Source organism: Lipotes vexillifer, unplaced genomic scaffold, assembly GCF_000442215.2.
Source record: "Lipotes vexillifer unplaced genomic scaffold, Lipotes_vexillifer_v1.1 scaffold408, whole genome shotgun sequence".
In the NCBI taxonomy this organism is placed as follows: domain Eukaryota; kingdom Metazoa; phylum Chordata; class Mammalia; order Artiodactyla; family Lipotidae; genus Lipotes; species Lipotes vexillifer.
The window spans coordinates 2,894,049-2,917,453 of NW_006787469.1; the positions used below are offsets into that span (position 1 = coordinate 2,894,049).

Genomic DNA, 23,405 nt, shown 5'->3' on the forward strand with positions numbered 1-23,405 from the left:
GGGGTATGGTTTTCACGAAATAAGTCTCTTTCACAGAAGTGCCTGCTGGAACTCCTTCACTCTGGCATTGGTAGGAGACGAAACTCTGAAGGGCAGACTTTGATGGGTTTTCCAGCCGCTTTGACTCCCCTTAAGCCTTCCCAGAAGACGACCAGGAGTAAAAATCGAGACCACTACTCCCCTCCCCGCCAGTTTTTTACCCTCGAACTCGTCCCCTTAACCATAGATTCAACATCCCAGTGCATGTTCTCTGTTCCTACATGCCTACCCTAGGGGTCAACAGTACCACCATGCAATTTCAACTGAAAAATGTCTTTCCACTCAGGCATCTTATGAGCAACACTCCCATGAAGAGAATTATGTTGCATGCTCAGTTTACTTAATGTGAATTGAGGAGGTCTTTCTGTTATATCCTGTCTCCAATCATATTTTTTCAAGTTTATAAAATAACCTATCTACCCAGACATTGTCATTACATTTCATTTTCAGTTGGCTACTAATGCTGCATGTTGATTTAGAATAATCATATCGTATTATCTCAAGTTAAGTTTAAGTGACATTTCCTTCTGTCTGCCTTGCTTACCCCTATACTATTTGCTAAATAGTGATTATTTATACTATTTGCTAAATAATGATTATTTAAGTATCTTCCCGTCATCTATCTACCCAGTTGTGGCCAGATAACACAAAGGCACCAGTTTGACCCAAGGCCCCTTCAAACCATCTTCTCCTTCCCTCCCCTAGGGACCTGTTTTTTTTCCAGTGATGCCTGTCTAGGTAAATGGCACCACCCCCTCCCCATTGGCCCAAGCCAACTAAGAGTAATCCTGGATTCCCTCTCTCTCATCTCTCACATCCAGATAGTTACCATTTCTTCCATTCATCCACTTCACTCCATCCCACTGCCACTAACTTGGTTCAGGTCACCATCATCTCTTCCCTGGATGACTTCAACAGCTGGGAAACTAGTCACTGCTTTCATTCTTGCCGCACTTTAAGCCATTCTTCCTATTGCAGCCAGAGTAATGTTTCTAAATTTAAAATATCATATCACCCCAGTTCTTAAAATCCTTCCATTTCTCCATTTTTTTAAATTAAAATACTGTAGTTATGGAAAAATTTCACACATACATTAAAAGTAAGGGAAATATTACAATACCCCCCTGTACTCATCACTCAGCTTCAACAAATTTAGAATCTTATTCAATCTTATTTCATTTCTCCCCTCTCCCCACCCCTCAATGCAGACACACACAGACACATACCTCCCTAGGAGTGAATCTTAAAGAAAATCTCGGACATCATATCATTCTTTTTATAAACACTTAAGTACATATCTCTAACAGATAAGGACATTTTATGAACATAACACTGTCCTTATACCTTAAAAATATAACAGTTAAAAAATATATATTGCCGAGGACCAGCCCCAGCTGAACAGGATTCACCCAAAGGAGAAGACGGAGTCGGCGTGGACAGAACTCAGTACACCTCTTCTTGGATGCAAGGATCTGACAAATTTATTTTCAAGATTCCAAAAGCTTTTATACTATAAAGTGATCTCATTTTCAAATTCAACATCCTCATTCCCACACCAAAAACTCCCCCACATAGGCCACAAAACAAAGGTAATTTACATCAGCAAATTGATTAAAACAGGTTAGGTAATTTTCCCATCGCCCAAAGTCTCTTTCTTCTCCCGTGGTTAGTCACATGTTGGTCACATCTAGATCAGGAACTCTGTTTGTTCTTCTCAGGAGATTAAAGTGTTCTTGTACTTGCACGTTCTGCTTGATCAAGCCATAAACTTAAACATATAATTCTATTAGTGATCAACAATATTCAAATAACATTTCATCTACAAATTTCCCAACCCTACCATAATAATCAAAACAATACACATTATTTTTATGCTTCTAAAAAACTATGGGAGCGGGCATTGTACCATAAACTCATTGATTAAACTCACTGTTGCATAAAAACTTGCCATCATACCCAGGTATTTTCCCAACAAATATAATCATTAAAGGAGCCAAAGTAGTTACAATTCTTCTCTTGGTTTTTACCCTAAATTGGGGTCTTTCCTAAACCCCTGCATTAAAACTATACATTTTTCCCAACACCAATAGCAATCCTATAAAAATCACCTTAGGCAAAGGCAGGGGAAGACAAGGGGAGCCACACAGAGGAAAGCTTTGCTTCCACACAGAGAAAAGCTGTGGTTCACGGAGGAAATGGGAAACAAAGCCCTGCTGCGGTGGAAGAGCAGTTGCCATTGGCCAGGTCTCTGGTCTGCTACCTGGGTTCCCATCTGGGCTGGGCGTGGGAAGCGAAGCAGCCATGGGGACAAGAGACCTCTCTCAAAAGGGGTGAGGGTTCAGGCTCCTGCAAAGTTGGGGGGGTGAGGATCTATGCCCCACCTCTGTTGGCCCCCAAGTTCTCTCCTGATGGCCCCTCTGCGACTGTGCCTGTCTTAGGTTGTTCCTTCCCTGAGGAATCTTACCCGTCTCTGGCTAACCAGCCATCCTCCGGGGCCAAGCAGGGAGATGTGAGGTGTGCGAGTGAGCGAGGTGCAGCGCCCCCAGAGAAGGTCAGTTCTCTGTCACCTTGGTAGCCTATGCCCCCGTGGCCTCCACGCCCAGCACCTGCCCTGGGATTCCTTCGCCAACTGGCGGGGCCCCGGTTCTGATCACATGTCTCCGGGAACCCAGGTTTCTCCTCCAGAGAGGGCCCAGCTTACAGCACTGGGCAAGAGAGACCAATTACACGGCACCAGCCACCAGGAGGCAGGAAGCTTTGCAAACGAGAACTTTGCTTTTCCATATTTACACCTGACAGCACCAGCTTTGCTTGGCACTATGGGTCTCATACCTGGCAGTACCAGCTTTACTTGGCACTATGGGTCTCGTCCATGCTGAGACTCAAAGGCTCGTCCTATGTGGCTCCCGGCATCTCCCCCTTTTTTATTTTTTAAAAAAGCAGTATGTAATTCTACTTTGGTTTTATATACACTCTGGAGGGCAACTTGAATTAATCGGATAATGACTGAAAAAAAAAATAAGGAGCAAAATTATAACCACTCCGGCAGCCCCATAATTTATTAAAATATGCATAAAGGAATTACCCTTAAAATAACTTTGTAAATTTTGTAAAAATTCTGCAGCAGCCTTAGAGGGATTTATATCATATTGAGAGGCTGCAATATCATGAATTTGTTTATGTAAATGTTCTAAATCAATTCCCACATCACTAGAATTCCATATATTCAATATATGCATTTGAATTTTTTCCCAAGAATATTCAGAATAATTTACTTCTAAGGGGGTTACACATATCCAAGAATATTTTTTATGGCAAGTTAAAGATAAACGAATTTTCAAAGCAGTAAGTTCTTGACCAATATGTAAAACTGCTTCTTCAAGGGCATCAACTTTAGCTTCCAATTTTCTATCTATAGCCTCCTGAGTTGCTAAAGCTAAGGATATGTTTTTTGATAAATCATTGGCATATTGAGCTGTTTGTACTTCTTTTACCAAGGTATATGTAGCAACAGTAAAAGAACTTAATATTCCTATTAAGGCAGATATTCCTAAAATTAAAGTAGCTACAAATCTCTTTGGTCTCATAAGTTCTCCAACTTGTCTTACAATTTCTGCTCCTATATCTGTATACCAAGATTCATTAAGCGCTACTGGTAGCATAATATAAGCTGGTCTTTTTAACACCATTATGGTTGACACATTCATTTCAGGAACAATACAAGTGGTCAATATGCATTGCTGACAAGTAATATAAAATCTCATATTATACTGCACAATCTGTAACTTTTCACTATCATTAGAAAGCAATAAGGAATACGGAGATGACACACAGGTCTGAACATGATACTCTTCCATATGAGTAGTAGCTCTAATTAATGTTATCTTGCGAGTGGTTAAGGGTAATCTCCATAACTGAGGTTGATAATAGGTTTTATTTTCATATACAAAAGTATAGATAGGAGCCACCCATCCATGACTATTCCATCTATTTACCTTCAATGGACGAGGAATATAGGAATTATTCCATGGATATAATATGCCCTTCTCTAAATATGTTCTATAATCATTCTTAGCATCCGGAGAAACATTAATACTCCAATCTGAAATATAATATTTAGTCCCAGGAATAGTTATTTTATTTTCTTTATTATACATACAATATATCCATAAAGGATATCCAGTTTTAATATTTATCCAAATCCATTCATTTGTAGCTTCTCCTATCTTATCTTCACAATCATCATATCCAACAGGATGAGAATTATTAATTAATTTACATTGATTTTCCCCAACCACTTTTCCCAACAATGACCATAAATATCTTGTGGTCTTATCTCTTCCATTTTTGGAAGACTCTTTTGGTGAATCTGTTAAAAATCCTGTATCAACTACTGATAAACATCCATTTTTCATTTGATCACCTTTTATTGACCCTGAGCCAAGAAAAAAGCATATCGGAGGAAAGTCAGTCTGACCTGCAAATGAATAATTAAAATTAATAACAAATTGTTTATAACCCTGTATTCCTCGAATGCCATCGGTCAAATCAGGGAATGAAGAAGTCACTGGAATAATAGAATCTGTCCAAGTACATGCATGTAAAATAGGAGGATCAGGAAAATATGCCCAATAAGTTGTATCAGCTCTTACCTGCACCGACAGCAAAGCCAGCAAAGCCACAAAAAAATTACAAGTTGTTAATGGCAGACCCTGAAGATTTACCACAGCTTCAGCATCATTACATAATCTTTTTACAGCTCCCCATGTTATATCAGGAGAATCTAAAGTAGATGCAGCATACCGACGCGTTTTTCCTCGTCTAGGTCGTTTATACTCTTTATCAGAGGATAAATTTATCATATCACATGATCCAATTGCTGTAGGGAAATTTTCTTTTTGTTCATCAATTTTTTCAAGAGATAATTTTTGCATTGGGGAAACAAGCTGGTTCACCAACTCCAGTTTGGCTTTTACTTTCTGAGACATTTTCTGTAACCTTTTTGTGGTCAGCAAAGTTTCCTGTTCTTTTCTTCAGAAGTTGTTCAGCTGCCGGATGTCGAATTAATCGATCTGGTATCCAAATAGGTGAATCAAAATTCTGGGGAAAAATACAAGCATATCCTCTACCACTAGTTAATAATACATCAGGTCCATTCCATTTTCCTGTTAATACATCCTTCCATAAAACCTTTGGCTTTATATCCTCAATATCCATTCCCCAATGTCTCATCATAGGAGTCTTTTCTTTATCATTCATATTTAAATAATTTAATACAAACATAGAATGGTTAAGTAAATGATGAGGAGAAAAATATTTTAAATCTCCATTTTGTAATTTATAAATCATATTTTTTAATACCTGGTTAGTTCTTTCAATTATAGCTTGTCCTTGTGGATTATAAGGAATTCCTGTACTATGGGCTATGCCAAACTGTTGGCATAGTTGCTGAAAAGATTTAGAAACATAAGCAGGACCATTGTCAGTTTTTAACTTTCGGGGAATTCCCAAATAACTGAAACAAAACATCAAGTGCTGGCACACATCCTTAAAGGCCTCTCCGGTCCTAGCTGAGGCTACAATTACATGTGAAAAGGTATCCACACAAACATGTACATATGACAGCTTTCCAAAACTGGGTAGATGAGTCACATCCATTTGCCACAAATCATTAGCTCGCAAACCTCGGGGATTTACTCCTTGCTGAGGTACATTAGTTTGTGTAGGACACACAGAGCAATTTTTTACTATTTCCCTTGCTGCTTCTCTAGTTAGACTAAACTGATATCTTAAGGCATTAGCATTTTGATGATGCAGCTGATGAGATTCTATTGCTTCTTGTACTTTATTCTCATCTACTATAAAAATTTTAGTCAGGGCATCAGCAGAGGCATTGCCTTCTGCTAAAGGCCCTGGCAATCCAGAATGAGCTCTAATGTGGCCTATATAATAAGGTTGTGTTCTTTTCCATATACTTTTTTGTAATCTCTTAAGCAACTTAATTATTGTACTCTTATTCTCAGGAAAGGCTGCTGTTTCTATTGCTGGAAATAATTTAACTATATATAAGGAATCAGTATATAAATTAATCTTTTTCTCCCTGGTTAATTTCATCACTTCTATAACTGCCATAATTTCTGATTGCTGTGCTGAGCAATTTTCTGTATTTAATACTTTCTTTTTATTATTAATAATATAGGCTGCCCTCCCTGAGGAGGATCCATCAGTAAATACTAATATGGCCTCTTTCAAAGGTTTCATTTTGTAATATGTAGGAAAAACCACCATATGTTCTTTAAAAAACTGTAGCAATACACTTTTAGGCAAATGAAATAAAATCTGACCTCCAAATGAGGTCAGGGCTATTCCTAATGAATCTTCTAATAACAGCAAGGCCTCTAATTGATCTTTATTATAAGGTATAATTATATTATCCATATCTTTTCCAAATAACTCTCTACTTCTCTTTCTACCTTTAATAATTAGCAAACTAACCATAAAAGGATATGAGGCAACAATCTTTTTTGGACTAGCAGCCAAATGTATCCATTCTAATGGTCCATCTTGCCATAATAATCCTGTAGGAATAACTGGAGTCCTTAAAATAATTAAATCCCAAGGTTTGGTATAATCTAATCTTTTAATAAAAACATTTTTTAAAGCTTCTTCTATTTTTTTTATGGCTTGTTTTCCCTCTGCAGTTAATTCTCTAGGGGATAAGGGGTTAGGATCTCCTTGTAATATCAAAAACAAAGGTTTTAATTCCACAGTAGTAACTTTTAATAAAGGCCTTATCCAATTTATATCTCCTAAAAACTTTTGAAAATCATTTAATGTAACCAAATGATCAATTCTTAGTTGAAAAGGTATATGCTGAATGGAAAATTCCTGTATTAATCTGCCCAAATAATTATAAGGAGGCTCAGTTTGAATTTTCTCTGGAGCAACTTTTAATCCATAGTCCTGTAAAGCTTCCATCATATCCTGCAATGCCTGATGTAAATAGGCCTTATCTTTATGGGCCAATAATATATCATCCATATAATGTATTAAATATATTTCCTTATATTTTTGTCTTATATTACATATGGCTTGGTCTACATATTTCTGACATAAGGTAGGGCTATTTTTCATGCCCTGCGGTAAAACTTTCCATTGATACCGCTGATATGGTCTGATAAAATTAGAAGAGGGCACACTAAACGCAAACCTCTTTCTATCCTCCTTATGTAAGGGAATTGTAAAAAAACAATCTTGCAAATCTATAACTATAATAGCATAATCCTTAGGAATGGCTACTGGAGAGGGAAGTCCAGGCTGTAAAGCCCCCATTGTCTCCATTGTTTTATTTATAGCTCTAAGATCTTGTAATAATCTCCATTTTCCTGATTTTTTCTTTATAACAAATATAGGAGTATTCCAAGGACTATTAGAGGGTTCAATATGTCCTGCCAATAATTGCTGTTCCACTAAATTTTTTGCAGCTGCTAATTTCTCAGAAGTTAGGGGCCATTGTTCTACCCATACAGGTTCCTCTGAAAGCCACACTATAGGGTCAGCCGCTTTTAGAACAATGGCCCCCTTTATAAATTTGGATAGCCCACTCCATATTTATTATTTTTTGGCTCAGCAACCACAGGATATAATCTTCCCTCCTGATTTTTTCCTAAACCTTTATCTGGGTCATAACCCATATTTAACATTTGTGAGGAAACCCAATCATCTGGACTATACAGAAGCATTCCCATCTGCATAAGTATATCTCTTCCCCAAAGGGAAATTGGCAGGCCAGGTATTACATAAGGACAAAAGGAGCCTGCTTGTTTATTAGCAGTATTCTCCCAATTTAAAATCTGAACACTTTTAGCAACTGCTGGAGCCGTTCCCAATCCTACCAGCATATTTTCAACTTGTTTGGTAGGCCAAGCATGAGGCCAATCTTTTCCTGCAATGCAGGAAATATCAGCACCGGTATCCAATAATCCTTGAATATTTTTTCCATTAATTTTTAAAGTTTTCAATGGTCGATTTTTAGTAATTTCTTGTATCCAAAATACCATATCACTAGAGCCAAATCCTTTTTTATCCCTAGGTTCCTGAGTCACATTCATACCTATTTTATAATAAGGTAATAACAACAATTGTGCTATTCTTTGTCCCATATAAATTTGCTGTGTCTTATTAGAGGGAGCCACCATTATTTGAATTTCTCCTGTATAATCAGAGTCAATTACTCCAGGCAAAACTATTAAGCCTGATAAGGAAGTTGAACTCCTACCAATAATTAAACCCATTACTCCGGGGGGCAATGGACCTTTAATCCCAGTTGGTATTTTTATAACTGGAGAGTCAGGAGTTAATATTGTTGCGGAGGTGGCACAGAGGTCCAATCCTGCGCTGCCTGGGGTGGCCCTAAACAATTCATCGATTCCCCTGAGGGAAGAAAGGGATTGAGCGTCTGGTGAATGGCCCCTACTGTTTGTTGGGCCCGGGGTTGGGCCCAAAGTAAGTTTCCCGAATTAGTTCCGGCAGGTGTATCTGGAAAAACAGGTGCAGGAAATATTGGCATCTGAGCTCCAGCCTGAGGCACTGCAGAAACCCCATTAGGGGGAAGAATGTGTCCGTCCTTGTGATATTTACTCCGACACAATTTAGTCCAATGATTTCCTTTCCCACATCTTTGGCAAGGAGTCTTTGGGACCCCAACATTACCAGGAGATATCATTCTAACAGGGCCTGCTGGAGGTATATTTTTATTGGGACATTCCCTACTAAAATGACCTGCGCCTCCACAAACAAAACAATTATTTCCTTTTGGTCCCTTAGAAATTTGTGTTTTTTGAACCATATTCATCATACATTGAGGCAAAGTCTCACCTTTAAGAGCTGCAGCAATTGCCACACCTTGCATAAAAGAAGGACCAATATCTGAACATTGCTTAATAAAATCTGAAATATTGCCAGTCTTTCTTATAGGGCGAATTAAATTCTGACACACTGGATTTGCATTTTCAAAGGCTAATTGTCTAGCCAACATAGTTGCTGCATCCTCATCTATTATCACTCTTTTTATTTCCGTTAACAATCGAGATACAAAATCCTCATATGGCTCTTCAGATCTCTGTCTAATATCTGAAAGAGAGGAAGCCTTTCCTGCTGTAACAGGTAAGGCCTTCCATGCATTAATTGCACATGTTGTAACCTGCCAGAGGGCCTCTTTACCCATATGCATTTGTTGCTCTGCAGAATCATAATCCCCTGCACCTAAAAGCATATCTCTAGTTATATCCTTATTTTTATTTGACTTTTTATTCTTATGGCGTTGTTTAGCCACTTGATCTTCATATTCAGTTTTCCATAATAAATATTGACCACCTGATAAACAGGCCTTTGTAACTTGAAACCAATCATAAGGAATCATCCATCTATTGGCCAAAGCATCTAAAAGGGTTATAGTATAAGGTGCCAATGGGCCATAATCTACACAAGCCTTTTTTAACTCTTTTAATAATTTTAAGGGTAAAGGATCCCAATGGACATCATCATCAAAATCTCCCTCATAAATTACAGGAAAACATGCAGCAAAGGCATAATCATCCTCCTCTCCCTGTACTCGTTTAAACTTATTTTTCTTTAATTGAGGAGGCGGAGGAAGATAATGTGACGATAATATGGGACCAGAAGGAGAACATAATGAGGGTTTAGATGAACCTGGAGGTGGAGGATTTTTTAACTTAAATCTATCTTTCTTAATATCTTTCTTATTCTCCTGAACAGAAAAAACATGAGGTCCATACTTCTCTCTTTTATAATCATAAGCAGCAGCATCTAAATCATCCTGATCTGCAGGAGGTAGTTTTTCATCAAAGGGAGGAGATTCATCCTCTTCCTCTGAATCTTTATTATTAATACTGCATTCATTTAAAGCTGCAGCCAGGAGCTTGGGACCCTGGGTTTTTGGGAGTAGCGGAGTACGCTCATCTATCATTTCTGTTGGATATTTGTATGGAGTCTTTTGACCCTCAGGCAAAGGAGCAATACTCTCCCTAATTAAGTTCCATAAAGTAAAAGTATCCACTGGGACCTTCTCTGGTCCAAAGTGACTATAATATACTTGTAAAGTTTGTCCCACTTTTTGCCAGGTTTCTATATTAACTGTACCTTCTTCTGGAAACCAAGGGCATTGCTCCTGTACAAACTGAAAAAACTGAGTTAATTGCTTACTAGTTACCTTAATTCCTCTTCCATTTATCATATGTTTAACAATATCTATAAATAATAGTCTCTCTTTAGACTCAGCCGTTCCCATAATTAACTAAATTATTCACCGTCACTTACCAGCTCTATACCTAACTGGGGGTCTGCAGCACCCTTGGTGAAATTCCTATCCGCCTGGCTAAATATTCTAATACTTACCCCTTCAGGTCCCTGTTCGGGCGCCACTTGCCGGGGACCAGCCCCAGCTGAACAGGATTCACCCAAAGGAGAAGACGGAGTCGGCGTGGACAGAACTCAGTACACCTCTTCTTGGATGCAAGGATCTGACAAATTTATTTTCAAGATTCCAAAAGCTTTTATACTATAAAGTGATCTCATTTTCAAATTCAACATCCTCATTCCCACACCAAAAACTCCCCCACATAGGCCACAAAACAAAGGTAATTTACATCAGCAAATTGATTAAAACAGGTTAGGTAATTTTCCCATCGCCCAAAGTCTCTTTCTTCTCCCGTGGTTAGTCACATGTTGGTCACATCTAGATCAGGAACTCTGTTTGTTCTTCTCAGGAGATTAAAGTGTTCTTGTACTTGCACATTCTGCTTGAGTGATCAACAATAATCAAATAACATTTCATCTACAAATTTCCCAACCCTACCATAATAATCAAAACAATACACATTATTTTTATGCTTCTAAAAAACTATGGGAGCGGGCATTGTACCATAAACTCATTGATTAAACTCACTGTTGCATAAAAACTTGCCATCATACCCAGGTATTTTCCCAACAAATATAATCATTAAAGGAGCCAAAGTAGTTACAATTCTTCTCTTGGTTTTTACCCTAAATTGGGGTCTTTCCTAAACCCCTGCATTAAAACTATACATTTTTCCCAACACCAATAGCAATCCTATAAAAATCACCTTAGGCAAAGGCAGGGGAAGACAAGGGGAGCCACACAGAGGAAAGCTTTGCTTCCACACAGAGAAAAGCTGTGGTTCACGGAGGAAATGGGAAACAAAGCCCTGCTGCGGTGGAAGAGCAGTTGCCATTGGCCAGGTCTCTGGTCTGCTACCTGGGTTCCCATCTGGGCTGGGCGTGGGAAGCGAAGCAGCCATGGGGACAAGAGACCTCTCTCAAAAGGGGTGAGGGTTCAGGCTCCTGCAAAGTTGGGGGGGTGAGGGTCTATGCCCCACCTCTGTTGGCCCCCAAGTTCTCTCCTGATGGCCCCTCTGCGACTGTGCCTGTCTTAGGTTGTTCCTTCCCTGAGGAATCTTACCCGTCTCTGGCTAACCAGCCATCCTCCGGGGCCAAGCAGGGAGATGTGAGGTGTGCGAGTGAGCGAGGTGCAGCGCCCCCAGAGAAGGTCAGTTCTCTGTCACCTTGGTAGCCTATGCCCCCGTGGCCTCCACGCCCAGCACCTGCCCTGGGATTCCTTCGCCAACTGGCGGGGCCCCGGTTCTGATCACATGTCTCCGGGAACCCAGGTTTCTCCTCCAGAGAGGGCCCAGCTTACAGCACTGGGCAAGAGAGACCAATTACACGGCACCAGCCACCAGGAGGCAGGAAGCTTTGCAAACGAGAACTTTGCTTTTTCATATTTACACCTGACAGCACCAGCTTTGCTTGGCACTATGGGTCTCATACCTGGCAGTACCAGCTTTACTTGGCACTATGGGTCTCGTCCATGCTGAGACTCAAAGGCTCGTCCTATGTGGCTCCCGGCAATATATATAACAGTTGCTTAACATTATTTAATACCCAAATTATGTTCAAAATTCTCCATCTGTCTAAAATTAGAATCTGTAGTGGATGCTGGACCTATAAAGGATATAATCAAAACAATCAACAAAATTTGAAGGGGGTCTTGTGGATTAGATAGCATTATTATATCAGTGTTAACTTCCTGAGTTTAATGATTGTACTGTGGTCAAATAGAAAGTGTCCTTGCTTTTAGGAAATTTCCACTCAAACCGTAAGGGGTAATAGGGTATTACATATACAGTTAGCTCCCAAGTGATTCAGAAAATAAAGAGAGAGATGATAAGTCAAACATAGATGTCGACCATTGGGGGGAATTTAGGTGAAGGATATATGAGAGCTCTTTGGATAATTCTTACAACTTTTATGTAAGTTTAAAGTTATTTCAAAGTCAAAATTTCACAACAAAAACCCTGGCAAACTGTTCTCCAAAGTGTTGTACTATATTATATTCCCACCAGTTTAGGAGAATTCTAGTTACTCTGCATCTTTGTCAGTAATTGTTATTGTCAATCTTTCAAATTTTAAACATTGTAATTGGTGTGTAGTAGTATCTCACTGTGCCTTAATTTACATTTCCCTAATGATTAATAATGTTAATCAGCTTTTCATGTGCTTATTTGTCATTCATATATCTTCTGTCTGTTCATATCTTTTGCTCATTTTAAAAATTGTATTTTTTAAATTATTATTGAGTTTTGAGAATTCTTTATATTCTGAAGTAAGTCCTTTATCAGATATGTAATTTGCAAAAACGTTCTCCCAGTCTGTGGCTTGCCTTTTCATTCTCTTAACAGTGTTTTACGAAGAGCATAGTTCTTACTTTTGAGGGAGTTCAATTTATCAGTTTTTATCTTTTAAGAATCGTTTTGTCATCCTATCCAAGAAATTTTTGCCTAACTCAAAGTCACAAAGATTTTCCTCCATGTTTTCATCTAGAAGTTTTATAGTTTTCAGTTTTACATTTAGGCCTATCATGAGTTTTAGTTAAAAAGTTAAACACATACCTACCATATGACACAACTATTCACTGCTAGGTATTTATTTACCCAAGAGAAATGAAAGCATATGTCCATAAACAGACTTGTAAATGAATGATCATAAGCCCTTAATCACCAAACTGAAAACAACCCAAATGCTCATCAAAAGTGATGGACAAACTTGTTTCTTGGTAAAAACAAATTGAGATGTATCAATACAATCAATGGAACACTATTCATCAATAAAAAGAAATATGCTCTCTATATAATAATAACATGGATGAATCTCAGAATAATTATGCTGAGTGAGAGAAGCCAGACAAAAGAGTACATATTGTATGATTCCATCTATATAAAATTCTAAAAATACAAACTTAGTAATAGAAGATAAGCCATTGCCTGGTGTCAGGATGACAGAGATGAGCCACAGGGAGGGATTCCGGAGGGATTCCAGTGGGACAAGAAGAAACTCCTGAAAGTGATGGATATATTCATTACCTTGATTGTGGTGATAGTTTCACAGGTGTTTGCATATATCAAAACTGATCAAACTGTAGAATATATGCAATTTATTGTATGTCAATTATACTCTAATAATCTGTTAAAAGGAAAAGGTTGTTGTTGTTGTTTTGTTTTGTTTTACAGTGCTTTGTTTGTATTAGGATCCAAACAAGGTCCACACATTGCATTTGGTTGCCCTACATGAAATAACTCAGCAGTGTTGGATAATTCGAAAGTAAAGACTGGTACTTGACTGGCTTCCGGCAGATAACCTCTAAACTCTTGGAGCATCCAGACTGGTAAGATTGTTTTTGTGTAACTGGGGTTCACAAACAATTTGTCAGGACACTCCAAGATTTCCATATTCTCCAGGCCCTCCCTAAACCCTTATCAGTTCTCCAAGGAAGAAACTCTACTTCCTCATGACCTCCCCGCTCCCCAAAAGTACATCTCCTGGTCTTGCTGTTTACCCTCAACTTCCCAAAGAAAAACTTCCAGACTGTTGGTCGTTGTGCCCAAATTTGAAAACTACATTCCCTTTCATTCCTGAAGGATATTTTCACTGGATATAGAATTTGGGGGTCAGTGGTTCTTTTCTTTCAGCCCTTGAAAATGTTATGCCACTTCTTTCTGGCCTTTGTGGTTTCAATTAGAGCTCTGCTATCATTCACATTGTTTTTCCCCTATAGGTAAAGTAGCATTTCTCTATGGCTACTTTTAAAGATTTTTTTTCTTTGTCAGTGTCCAGAAGTTTGATTATGATGTGTCTTGGTATAGATTTCTTCGGGTTTATCATGTTTAGCACTCACTCAGCTTCTTGAAACTATAGGCTTATGATTTTTGCCAAATATGGGAAATTTTCAGCCATTACGTCTTTAAATACTTTTTTGGCCCTGCCCTCTTTCCTGTCTCCTTGTAGGAGGTAAAAGCACTTAATTGTTCTTACAGCTGTCTGTGGCCTGGCAGGAGTAGGAGAGGCAAGGTGGCTCCTGCTACTCAAGAAATTATGAAATAAAAATTGCTTTTTTTTTTTGCATCAATTTGTGGGTATTTGTATGCATTTACATATTTATATACCCAAATGAATCTTGTCCTTTAAATTCTGAGATAAGTTAAGTATATATTTTTATTCCAAAGCTGTGCCATTACTTACAAGTCAGACTGTGAGTCGTAGTATTTTATAGTCATATCTCATCTTTTAGCAAAGAAGATACTGTCTTGATCACTTAATTCACCAGAATTGGTCCTAGATAACTTTTGGCTCTATCAAAAAATTAAAATTTATTCTTAAAGGACATATTTGTTACCATCAGCAAAAGAATGTTTCCTTTTATGACACAGGAAAGAATATTCCAACTTCTGAAGTTAGTTATAAAAGAGAGTACCAAATAAGTGTTAAGAAATCATGATATTCTTCAACAGTTAAACAGCTTCCCAAGGTGACTCCTTTAAAGGTGATAATACTCATGGATATTTTAGTTTTGGCATACTTGTTATTAAAAAATGAGTCAGGTTGCTTTATAATCAGTATGTGTAGATGTGTGTGTGCATGTGTCTATGTGTCTGTGTATATGAAATTACTGAGGCTTTCTGGGGGAATGGGTATTCAATCTCTCACCTTCCAGATATTTTTGATGAATTTAATAGCAATCTATAGGTGCAAGGACTATTACAAATGGGGAAACTGCATTAGGAGTTATAGATTCATATCAGTAGAAAACCATTTCTCAGTCCACATATTGAGATAATTTGGAATATGCAAATTATTAGTAAATATAATTAGTAAATTATTATAATAATTACATTACTTACTATAATTAGTAAATTATTAGTATCAGCTTTTTTAAACAGATAATTTCTCTTTTTTTGTTTTGTTTTATATTTTGTTTTTGTGCAGTACATGGGCCTCTCACTGTTGTGGCCTCTCCCGTTGCGGAGCACAGGCTCCGGATGCACAGGCTCAGTGGCCATGGCTCACGGGCCCAGCCGCTCTGCAGCATGTGGGATCTTCCCGGACCGGGGCACAAACCTGTGTCCCCTGCATCAGCAGGTGGACTCTCAACCACTGCGCCACCAGGGAAGCCCAACAGATAATTTCTTTGATGGTAATTTAACATACCTCAAACTAAGAACCATAAAGTAAACATATTTAGCCCAATAGTGTAAAGGCTAAATTGTAGACTTCTAAATCTTTAACCAAAAGCCATTTTGTCCTTTGTTAATTGCAAAGTAAGTGGTTCTTCCATTTTTTGAAATACAGGACTTGTTAGGCAGTGCTTTATTTATATCTACAAAGAGAGAATTCTTTAAAATGTTGAAAGATGATGCTTTTTTTCCCTTTTGATATTTGTTGTCTTTAAGCATCAATAAACTGGAATCAATCTTATATAGTTACGTTTCATTGATTTCCTATGATGTGCCAGGTACTGTTAGAGATTTTCATTAATTTGGTATTTTATTGTCCTCTAAACAGCCTTGCAATATAGGCATTTTTATCACTATTTGGTAGAGGAGGAAACTGAGCTTAGAGAGGTCATGTAACTGCCCAGTGTCACAAGTGGAAATAGGGGAGCAGGCATTCAAACCCAGGTCAAACTGACACCAACATCATACTGCCTGCCTTCCCTCTGCCCCAGATACTAGACTCTTTATCTTGAGGGAGTTGGTAGGTTTGCCTGTGTAAAGAGACAATCTGAGTATACTAAGCTTAAGTACTCCCCCCAAAAAGTTATTTAAATGACATAAATTTATTGGAGGCCAGTATGTTTTTGGACATGAAATATTCCAGTAGTTCAATTCAAAGATGCCCAGAGACTTTATTATCAGCTACCACTTTCATTTTACAAGGACCTAGGATATCCTTATTGCCACCAATATACACAGAGATTTATTTTTTAAGCCCTAACTCAATATCTTCCATTCTCAGGAAATAAAGTCTATGCTGTCTTAAATATGCAGGCCCCAGTTTTCATGACTCTATCTGACAGGATAGGCTGGGTTATACTGTGATAATGAGCAGCTCCAAAAATCTTGGTTGTTTAGTATAATAAAGGTTTATTCCTTGCTTATATAAAATTTGTTGTTATGTCTGGGTGGTCTCCAGAGCATCTGCAACCCCCCTGCCCGCCCCCCCCCCCAATATGGTAGCTCAGAAACACAGGCTGCTTCAAAATTTCAGCTCTTCAACACAAGTCCCCTTCCACAATCACAATGGCAGGGCAGCAGAGAGACTTGAAAATCACAACAAGCACTGCCGCAGCTCAGAAATGACTCATCACTTCTGCTCACATATCATTAGTCATTATAGTCACATAGCCCTGCCCATTTGCAAGGACAGCCAAGAAAAATAGTCTTCTGTGTGCCTGGAAAAAGAGGAGAATGAGATACCATTGAACACTAGTAATGTTTACATAATAACCTGCATTGTCTGTGTCTTTTGTATAGGTATAGAATTAGCCATTTGGAAATAGAACTACTTATTCCAGATGGGTAGCCTGGGGCCATAAGGATCCCTCTTTCCTCAGCACACTTGATGCTCGGGCTTACCAACTCAAAACACTTCCAGCTTTTCTCTTCTCTCCATCTTTAGTGATAGGCCATGCAGGGACATGTGAGAGTGTAGTGTTGGGGACAGGAGGCAGGAGGAAGAGAACTTCAATGATGAAAAGGAAGAAGGAAGGGGAAATAAACCCACAGGCTCCTCCTTACTTCCCCCCACCTTCCCCTTGGGCTTTGCAATTATCCCAAGTCCTATTCCATCTCTTCTGTCCCCTACTCAGCTCCCTTCCTGCTCTTCAATAAATGCCCAAGAAAGTTGGAATCCAGGAATTCTTTGGAACATAAATGGATCCTATTTCATTCTATAGGTATGGAAAGATGTTATTAGCACCTACACGTACATTTTGCCTATCACCACACCACGGGAGTGTAAGAGAAAAAACAGAGAAGGAAATAGGCTTTTAAAAATTACCACAGAGATTTATCATCATGCGGTTTTAGACGCTAAGTCCCAAGATCGGCAATTGGCAAGCTGGAGACCCAGGATTGTAGACGGTGTTGTTCTAGTTCTGTCTAAAGACCTGAGAACCAAGAGAGCTGATGGTGTCCTTCCAGTCTGAAGGCCACCAGGCTTAACACTCAGAAGAGCCAATGTTTCAAGTCTGAAGGCAGGGAAAAGCTTATATACCAGCTCGAAGGTTGTCAGGCAGAGGAAATCCTCTCTTACTCAGCTTTTATGTTCTAGCCAGATCTTCAACTGATTAGATGAGGCTCACCCACAATAAGGAAGGCAATCCTTTTACTCAGTCTACAGATTCAAATGTTAATCTCATCCAGAAATATCCTCATAGACACACCCAGAATAATGTTTGGCCAAATACCTGGGCAACCGTGGCCCTGTCAAGTTGACACATTAAATTAACCATCATACCTATTTTCCCATGGTTATGAGAGGTAAACTCCCTAAGCAAATCCCAGGAGGTATATGATTAAGGAACAGGTGACTGGAGGAAGCTTCGAGAATCTGTTCTATTCCACATTTTTGTATTCCTGCCTTCCGAGCACAGGGCATTAACATTAGTTAAATGAGTGGACTGCTGGCGCAAGGAGAAGAGTAATTCTTTTAAACACTGTGAAGAAAGTAGACCTTTGGAGAGCTAGGTAGACCTACAGACTGAGTAGGACCTCCCTGGGAGTCCTTAATCCCCAGAGCCTTTCCTTCTTTTTGCCCCACTCTGCCTGGGAACCCTATCATCCTGTTTATTATTTCTATAGGGAAATGGATCCTGAGCACTACACAACTAACTTTAAAACTTTGGGAACGCAAAGTGTTTTTAAGCTGGGAGGATGCCTTCTTATACTATTCATTATGGGAGAAAAATGTAAGGAAAAATTACTAAGCACTATCTAAGAGCCAGAGGTTGCCTATTTTTTTATTCCATTTTCTATTATTTGCTTTTAGTGTAGCTCCAGAAAGTTTTGGATAAAAATTAGCTAGCACATAAATATGTAGGCTGGTGGTCCTAATCACCTGCTTTCAGCTATGGCTGTGTAGCAGTTTGCTGCCAGGTGTTAATATTGGCTAGCTCATATCCCTGTAATACCTGTACACGGTCAGTAACTGAAGAGGACTGTAATTAATTTATGTGGTTTTTGACCTCTTCCGGTTTCATTCCAGAAAAAAGTATCTAAAAACGAGACCTTTGGAAGGATTTTTTTAATAAAAGGAAAACAGATGTTATGGCAGATTTTATTTTCCTTAAATGACTGCAACAATCTCATTCCACCTGCTGTTCTTACAATATAATGGACACTCCCTCCACTGAGAGGTGTAGTCTCTGTCCTTTCCCCTTATATGTGGCGGCTTTTGACTGCTTCAACAAATAGTGTACAGTGGAAGTGATGTTCTGTGACTTCTGAGATGAGTCATAAAAGTCGGCCACCTTCCCGCCTTGTCCTCTTGGGACTCTTATCTTGAAATGCTCACTTTTGGAACATAGCTGCCACGCTGTAAGAAAGCCAAGCAGCCACAGGAAGAGGCCACATATAAGCATTCCAGCTGACAGGCCCAGCTGAGGTCCCAACAACAGCCAGCATCAACTACCAGACATGTTAGTTAACAAGCCTTCAGATTCCATACCCTGGCTTTGACTTTGAGCTGGCCCAGTTGATATAATGTGGAGCAGAGATAAGCAGTCCCAACGGGTCTTGCCAGAATTGCATATTTATGAACAAAATAAGTGATTGCTGTTGTAATTTACGCCACTAAGTTTGTGATGAGCAGACAGGTATAAATAACACTACTATAGACATTTGACATATATTTAAATCATGTCCAATCGCTTACATCAATCTTTTTATTAGAATATAGTTGCTTTACAATATTGTGTTAGTTTATACTGTATAGCCAAGTGAATCAGCTATACGTATACATATATCCCCTCTTTTTTGGATTTCCTTCTCATTTTGGTTACCACAGAGCACTGAGTAGAGTTCCGTGTTCTCATTAGTTATCTACTTTACACATAGTATCAATAGTGTATTTATGTCAATTCCAATCTCCCAATTCATCTCACACCCCGTTTCCCCCTTCTTACATCAATATTAAATTATCTCATAATCAGTGAAAATTTCATATAGCCTATGGCCATAAGAAGTATACCACTCTGATCTCATCCTTGGTCCTATATTGTCACAAGGCAATCCTTCCTCAAGTCTGAGAATCATGGTGACCCCTCAGTTTATCAGGTTTTTTTTTTTTTTTGTGGCTGCGATTGGGTCTTCATAGCTGGTGCGTGGGCTCCAGGCACACAGGTTCAATAGTTGTGGCTCTCAGGCTCACTAGTTGTGGCTCACGGGCTGCAGAGCACAGGCTCAGTAGTTCAGGCGCATAGGCTTAGCTGCTCTGTGGCATGTGGTATCTTCCCGGACCAGGGTTCGAACCGGTGTCCCCTGCATTGGCAGGCAGATTCTTAACCACTGCGCCACCAGAGAAGCCCCTATCAGGTTATTTCTTGACTCAACTAACCCCATACCCTAACACCAGTTTAGGGGCTGGAGAGAATTTACTGGTATCTTCTCGGAATACAAAATGAGAGGTTTCTTGCTTTATTAAACACTCTTTACATCTGAAAATTTGAAAAATGTTTTCTACACATTTATCCCAATCCTTTTTAGTAGTTTTGAATAGGGATGGCAGGTGACGGTGGGTAAAGGGGTATTTTTACAACTGTCACTACACAACTCATTTATACATCTTCCCTAACCTTTCCTAAGGAGTGTGCTGGATATTGCTGAATTATTATTATAAATTATGTTTTGTAATGACTACAGTGTAAGGGGTTTCATCTTGAAAAATATGTTTGGACTCCCAGAACAAATTTTAACTGATGGAAATGACTTATTTTTTTTGAAAATACAGTTTATCATTAATTTTCCTTCCATCTCTCTCTCTCTCTCTTTTTTTTTTTTTTTTTTTTTTTGCGGTACGCGGGCCTCTCACTGTTGTGGCCTCTCCCGTTGTGGAGCACAGGCTCCGGACGCACAGGCTCAGTGGCCATGGCTCACGGGCCCAGCCTCTCTGCGGCATGTGGGATCTTCCCGGACCGGGGCACGATCCCATGTACCCTGCATCGGCAGGCGGAGTCTCAACAACTGCGCCACCAGGGAAGCCCTCTTTTCGTCTCCAAAATGTTCAAAATACCTGCTTACATAGAGACTTATGTGCAGGTATTTTGAGAATCCAAAGATGTACAAGACATGGACCTTCACCCTTTCAAGAAGAATAAGTAATAAGGGTTAATAGGGAAAGTGAAGTAGCCCTATGGTAGCACGATCAGCCTTGAGATAACCAAGAAATAACTTTGTAATTTTAATCAATTCGTAAGAGTTATTGTGGTGGGACCTAGTCCTACCAGACCATTTGTCAAAGCCCTCTACCGTGTCCTTCACTCATTAAAAAGAAACAGTTCTAATAAGGTCAAACCAGGCAAAATTTTAGTTGTCTTTTCTTCTAATTTCTCCTGTTCCCTTTCCCCCTAATCCTCTCTCTGGATGCCATCCATACCCGTTCCTTTTCCCATTCGGCGTCTCTTTACCATTTTTTCTTGTTTACTCGTTCATTCCAGCTTCCCAACCGTTTGCATCAGCCCGCAGGAAGTTGCTCCCTCCTCAACTCTTCATTCCCAGAATCCACCCAACCGGGTTGTATTGTGTACATTTTAGAAATGAGACTCAATGAAAAGGCCCAGGAAACCGGGCACTGTATTTCTAAATCCCATCTTTCTTAAATGCTTCAGCTACACCCAAGGCCCGATGGAGGAGACTGGGCTCCTCGCCCAGGTGCCAACGACGTGGAATTATCAGCCTCAGGCAGCCCCAGCTGACGAGATAAGGAGCAGTAATGACAGCAGTAAACGAGGCGAAGCCCCAGAGGAGCCGCGAGCTTCTCCACGGCAGCCAGACGTTGATCCTCCGCCCCTCCCACGCTCTCCGCCCTGGCTATCACGATAGTGATGGGAAGGGAGCAAGATGGCGCCGTCCCTCCCCGCCCACGGCAGCCTGGGCGTAGGGGCGGGGCCACTCGTGTCACGTGACCGCACCGCTAGCCGCGCGCCCTCAGCAGACTCGAGCGCGCTCAGGCAGTTTGGCGATATCGGAGGTAGTGCCTCTTCCCTTCTAGGGGCGTCTTCTCGTGTCCCCGCGAAGTCTGGACGCTCTCTCCCTGCAGCCGAGGGCCGGAGCGGGGCCAGGAAAGGAGGCACTGGGCCGTGCAGAGGCAAAGGGTCTGCGGAACGAGGTCCCTGCATCCCGTGCCGAGGCAGGAGGTCGGAACCCCCAGCGAGGGGCTGGGCCGGAGAAGCCCTCGCGGGCGTCTTGGGGGACTGTCTGGCGCTGACGGCGAGGCTCTTGGGGAGGTTCGGGGCATTCCACCCTGGCCATGGGCGGCGTGGGGACCAGCAGGTCCCTTCGGGGCTCCAAGCATTTGACTTGGGCATTTTCCGGGTTTCCCATCGCCACGTAGCCTCGAAGCCAGCAGGACTGAAAAAAAGGCTGCAGTCCAATGTTCTCTTCCCTCTGAGGAGAGGGGCTGAGCCCGTCCGCCGGAGGGGACTCGAGAGGGCTGCCCCGGGGGTGGCCAGAAGCAGAGGTTGAAGAGGGCGGCGGGAGCGGAGAGCGCCCTCCTTGACCATCAAATGCCTCTTGTGTTTCTCTGTCTGCTGAGTGGGCTTGGACGCACTGACCACGCGGGAGGAGGGATGGACGACGCTCGGCGGGCTCTGACCGTGCCGCCTTCATGTGGCTGCTGACGGGAACCCCGGAGGGAACGGGCATGGGGCGAAGCCTCGCCCTCTCCGCTCCCCACCTCCCGGGCGCCGGGGCTGGCGATGTGGAGACGTGAGAGGACCCGCGGCTGCTCCGGGTTCTCCAGGTCTCCACTAGGCACCCACGTGTTCCTCCGCGCCTGAGGCAGGAGAGAGTGGTGCGGAGGTCTGAGGCGGGCGCACAGCTGGCTAAGACGGAGCTAGAGCTCCAGCCTCGCCATGGGGCATAACGGCAGCTGGATCTCCCTAAACGCCAGCGAGCAGCGCAACGCGTCGGGCGCCGGGGCGGAGGGCGCCAACCGCAGCGCGTTCGGGGAGTTCGGCGAGGCGCAGCTGTACCGTCAGTTCACCACCACCGTGCAGGTCGTCATCTTCATAGGCTCGCTGCTCGGTAAGCCGCCCGCGGGGCGCCTCCCGGATGGGCTTCCCCGAGGGTGCAGGCTCGGAGAGCCGGGATCGGGGGTCGCCAGAGCCGCCGTGGGTTTCCGGGTGCGTGGCAAAAGTGCAGATAGTTGAAGGAGGTTTAAGAATGTCAGGGTATCTGCAGGGAAGTTAAGCATGGAGGGTCGACTCCAGCCCCCAAGCTGGAAGCAGAAGAATTCCGGTAGGGCTTGGTCCCGGCTGGAGGGTGGGTTGCCTGGTCCTGGGCCCCAGGCGGCCCTTGCGGAACGCTTCGGGATGGGCACGGGGTTGTGCCTATCACATGCCTTACCTCCCGGGTGCCAGGGCGGAGCTCTGGCCCGACCTCTTGTTTACAAATAGCGAGCAACGAAGCTTCTGTTTTGTTGCTGGTGACTGATGTGTTTTGCGCTCCATCTATTCCCTGTATATAATTTTTTTTTTTTTGCGAGCCTTATTTTGCGCGTTTTTTAAATGGCTGGCTTCTTCGGAACAGCAACCTGCTGGTAAACAAACCTGTGGACTTAAACTCTATGTTGCCTTAGATATTTTTAAACCCCTAAACAAAACAAATCCCAATCTACTTCTTTCTCTATTTTTTTTTCTGAAGTACAGCATAAAGACAGGATAAAAAACACAAAATGCCACACACAACAAATTTAGGAATACTTGTTAGGGAAAG

At 41.1% G+C, this 23,405-nt stretch overlaps 1 protein-coding gene across 2 annotated transcripts in view; it reads left to right on the top strand.

Annotated features, from left to right (window-relative positions):
* Window positions 1–22,543: 22,543 nt before the first annotated feature.
* The window catches only part of GPR176 (G protein-coupled receptor 176), a 90,450-nt gene continuing 89,588 nt past the window's right edge, over window positions 22,544–23,405 (top strand). For both annotated transcript variants that reach the window (XM_007460188.1, XM_007460189.1), the window contains exon 1: window positions 22,544–22,715. In XM_007460188.1, the coding sequence (XP_007460250.1) occupies window positions 22,544–22,715 (172 nt within the window). The remainder of the gene's footprint in view (window positions 22,716–23,405) is intronic.